At 56.6% G+C, this 3110-nt stretch overlaps 1 protein-coding gene across 1 annotated transcript; it reads left to right on the plus strand.

Moving 5' to 3' along the window:
* Positions 1-813: 813 nt before the first annotated feature.
* LOC119298052 (transcription factor JUNGBRUNNEN 1-like) lies at positions 814-2747 on the plus strand. The gene is made up of 3 exons (XM_037575591.1): positions 814-1136; positions 1258-1574; positions 1678-2747. The coding sequence occupies exons 1-3, from the start codon at positions 890-892 to the stop codon at positions 2245-2247; spliced, it is 1134 nt and encodes a 377-aa protein (XP_037431488.1). The 5' UTR covers positions 814-889; the 3' UTR covers positions 2248-2747.
* The last annotated feature ends 363 nt before the right edge of the window (positions 2748-3110 follow it).

Genomic DNA, 3110 nt, shown 5'->3' on the forward strand with positions numbered 1-3110 from the left:
AGCGGAGGCGGGAAGAACTCCAAGGGGAAAGGGATGGTGGGGGCCTTGCCCTTGGCCTTGCTGCTACTGGCGCCGGAGAAGAGCCCCATCTCGCTGTGGTGGTGGTGGTGGCTAGGGTTTGCCGGCGACGGGGAAGCAAAGCTTGCTAGATGTGGACGACGATTCGGATGAGGACGGCCCCGCCACACGGTCGGCTTAAAAAAAGAATGACCGCCGTCGCTGACGCGTGGGCTCGAGGTCATAAATTAAGCTGACCAGGTTGGCCGCGGGCGGTTGGACGACCGCTAGGTGGGGCCGCGGTGGACACCGAGAAGGCGCGCATGGCGTCTGTTCCGCGTCCGCGCTGATGCATTTGAGACGCAAATTTGGGGTACAAATGCGTCGGCGCGGACGCGAAGCGGACAAGATTTGGGTTTGGGTCGGCGCGTTGGGCCACCATTTTTGCCCGCATCGATCCAAACGGACGCAGGCGAACGAAATGGGTCGCCTCATTGGAGTTGCTCTAAAGATTCAAGGGATTGGCTAGAAATGTTATTAGATGGTACACATGCAAGCACAACACGTAAATGAGAAGCTGCTGTGAAGAAGATTCGTCAAGATCGACTGTGGTGAGAGAAGTCAGACCAAGCGAGTTAGACTGGAATTATGTCACCTCCTTACCTTCTTGCAGAGCCCTCGCCTCGGTAGCTTTCACCTTAATTTTCTTAACTCCAAGGCCACCAAGAGCTTCCTACCCTATATATACAACGCATATTCTCAACACAAGGAAGAAGATCCATACAAGTGTAGAACTAGGCAAAGTAGAAACAGCAGCAAGCAAGACGTATAAACGAGAACAAAGGCAAGATCGCAGGAGAAGCTTTGCTAGATAGCTAGCTGAGATTGATTTATGATGGTGGCCAAGGCGGAGATGAGCGCCATAGAGATGGAGAAGGCGACGAGCGACGGGGAGGTGGTGCTCGGCGCCGGAGACGAGGAGGATGACGACGACGTGGTGCTGCCGGGGTACCGGTTCCACCCCACCGACGAGGAGCTGGTCACCTTCTACCTCCGCCGCAAGGTGGCCAGGAAGTCGCTCCGCATCGAGGTCATCCGGGAGATGGACATCTACAAGCACGACCCGTGGGATCTCCCCAGTAAGCTCCTTCTCTCCATGCATCATTCATCGTGCGCCGTGGCTCGATCAAGTGCAATTTCTTTTCTGGGACAAAGATTTTCTATCTTACAAGTGCAATCGTCCACTTGCAAAATACGCAGAGGCGAGCACGGTTGGTGGGGAGAAAGAGTGGTACTTCTTCTGCCTGAGAGGGAGGAAGTACCGGAACAGCATCCGGCCCAACAGGGTGACCGGCTCTGGCTTCTGGAAGGCCACCGGCATCGACCGGCCAATCTACTCCGCTGCCTCCGGCGGTGCCTCGGGTTCCAGCGTGTCCATCGGGCTGAAGAAGTCGCTCGTCTACTACCGTGGCAGTGCCGGCAAGGGCACCAAGACCGACTGGATGATGCATGAGTTCCGCCTCCCGCCGGTCGCCGCCGCCGCGGCCACCAACTCCTCCCCGAGCATGCAGGAAGCCGTAAGTGGTCCGCGCGTGCATTCCATTTCCACACAAAGTCACGGTGCGCTACCCTACTGTAAAGTGTAAGATTGACCCTCTGACGTGTGACCTGAAAATGCAGGAGGTGTGGACCATCTGCAGGATCTTCAGGAGGACCATCACCTACCGGAAGCAGCAGCAGCCGTGGAGGCCGGCGCCGGCGCCGTCCGCCGCCATCACCACCGCCGACTCGAACTCCAATACAGGGAGCTTTGAGTCGTCGGAGGGCGGCGACGAGTACATGAACTGCCTGCAGGCTCCGGCAGCCGCCGCTCCTTGCATCCCCCAGCAGCAGCAGCACCAGTACGTCAGTCAGACGGGCACGAGCACCAGCAATTTCTTCTACAGGGACACCATGCACAACCAACATTTCCAGGGCCAATGGAACGCTCCGCTGGCCGGGCCGATACCGAAGCAGAAACCGCAAAATCCATTGTCGACGGCCGACTCCTTCCACCAGAATGACCATAGCCTCGCCGTCGCCACCAACGATTTCCACAAGGTCGAGGCCCTCGACGGGTATTTGGAGGAGATCGCGAGGATGATGGAGGTGACGGATCCGGCAGGGTTTTACGACTACAGATCATACGGTTCATCAGCAGCAAACAGAGGGCCTAGCTTCGTACGCACCCTCCACTCCCCGGCTCCGTAGGCTGCCGCGAGTTCGCCGACGGTCCGGTCCGGCCGCCTCGTTCGCCGCCGTCGCCCGGCGGCTTCGGTAACACCATGGTTCGCCCTCCTTCCCACACCGGCCGTTCTCGCGTCGTTCTAGAGAAGTTCAGTATCGATGATCTTCAGGGAAGCTGAAAGGTGGCGGAACAGCGACGGTGTGGAAGCTTCCTGCCGATCCGTCTGCCCAATTCGGGATGGGGTTTACTGTTCCGACGTCGACAAGGTAGTAGTACTCGGCTGCTACCCTCTGGTGGTGTCTAGTGGATTGGTTGAATCGGGTCATCGGAAGGTCTTGAAGTGGAGTCCCGGCGGCGAGGATGGTCCGGGGAAGCAGCGGCAGTCACTGACGGCAGCAGCCGTAATCCCCTGTGCCGCGCTGGTCGAGACGAACAGTATACAAGAGAACGATAGCTGTTTTGCCTGGCTGGGCTCATGTATCTGACATGAATTGAGGAACTTGTGGTTGAACTAAATCATTTGGTTGGGTCCATCTTGTCCTTGTGAACATGTATCTTCATAATGTCACTGAAATCCTAATCATGTGCAATTGGAATGACGTTTGATAGTTTTTTGAGTTAGGCAAAGTGTAATAAGGGGCTCCCAAAACTGATCCTCGATCCCCTGAAGATCCTTTAGGGGGCATTTCTAACCGATCCCTGATCCGGCGTTAGAGAAGTAATTTCGGTTTTACTCATCTAATCGGCACCCGGCCAAGCCCCTGAACCAAATTGAGAAGGATAATTTCCACTACTTATCCCGCCCCTATATTTGCTCGGCCGCTACTGTTTGGAGGAAAAAATCACCTCCCCTCCATTGCCTCACCCACCCACTCTCGCGCCGCTT

This window comes from Triticum dicoccoides, chromosome 5A (assembly GCF_002162155.2).
Source record: "Triticum dicoccoides isolate Atlit2015 ecotype Zavitan chromosome 5A, WEW_v2.0, whole genome shotgun sequence".
NCBI lineage: Eukaryota > Viridiplantae > Streptophyta > Magnoliopsida > Poales > Poaceae > Triticum > Triticum dicoccoides.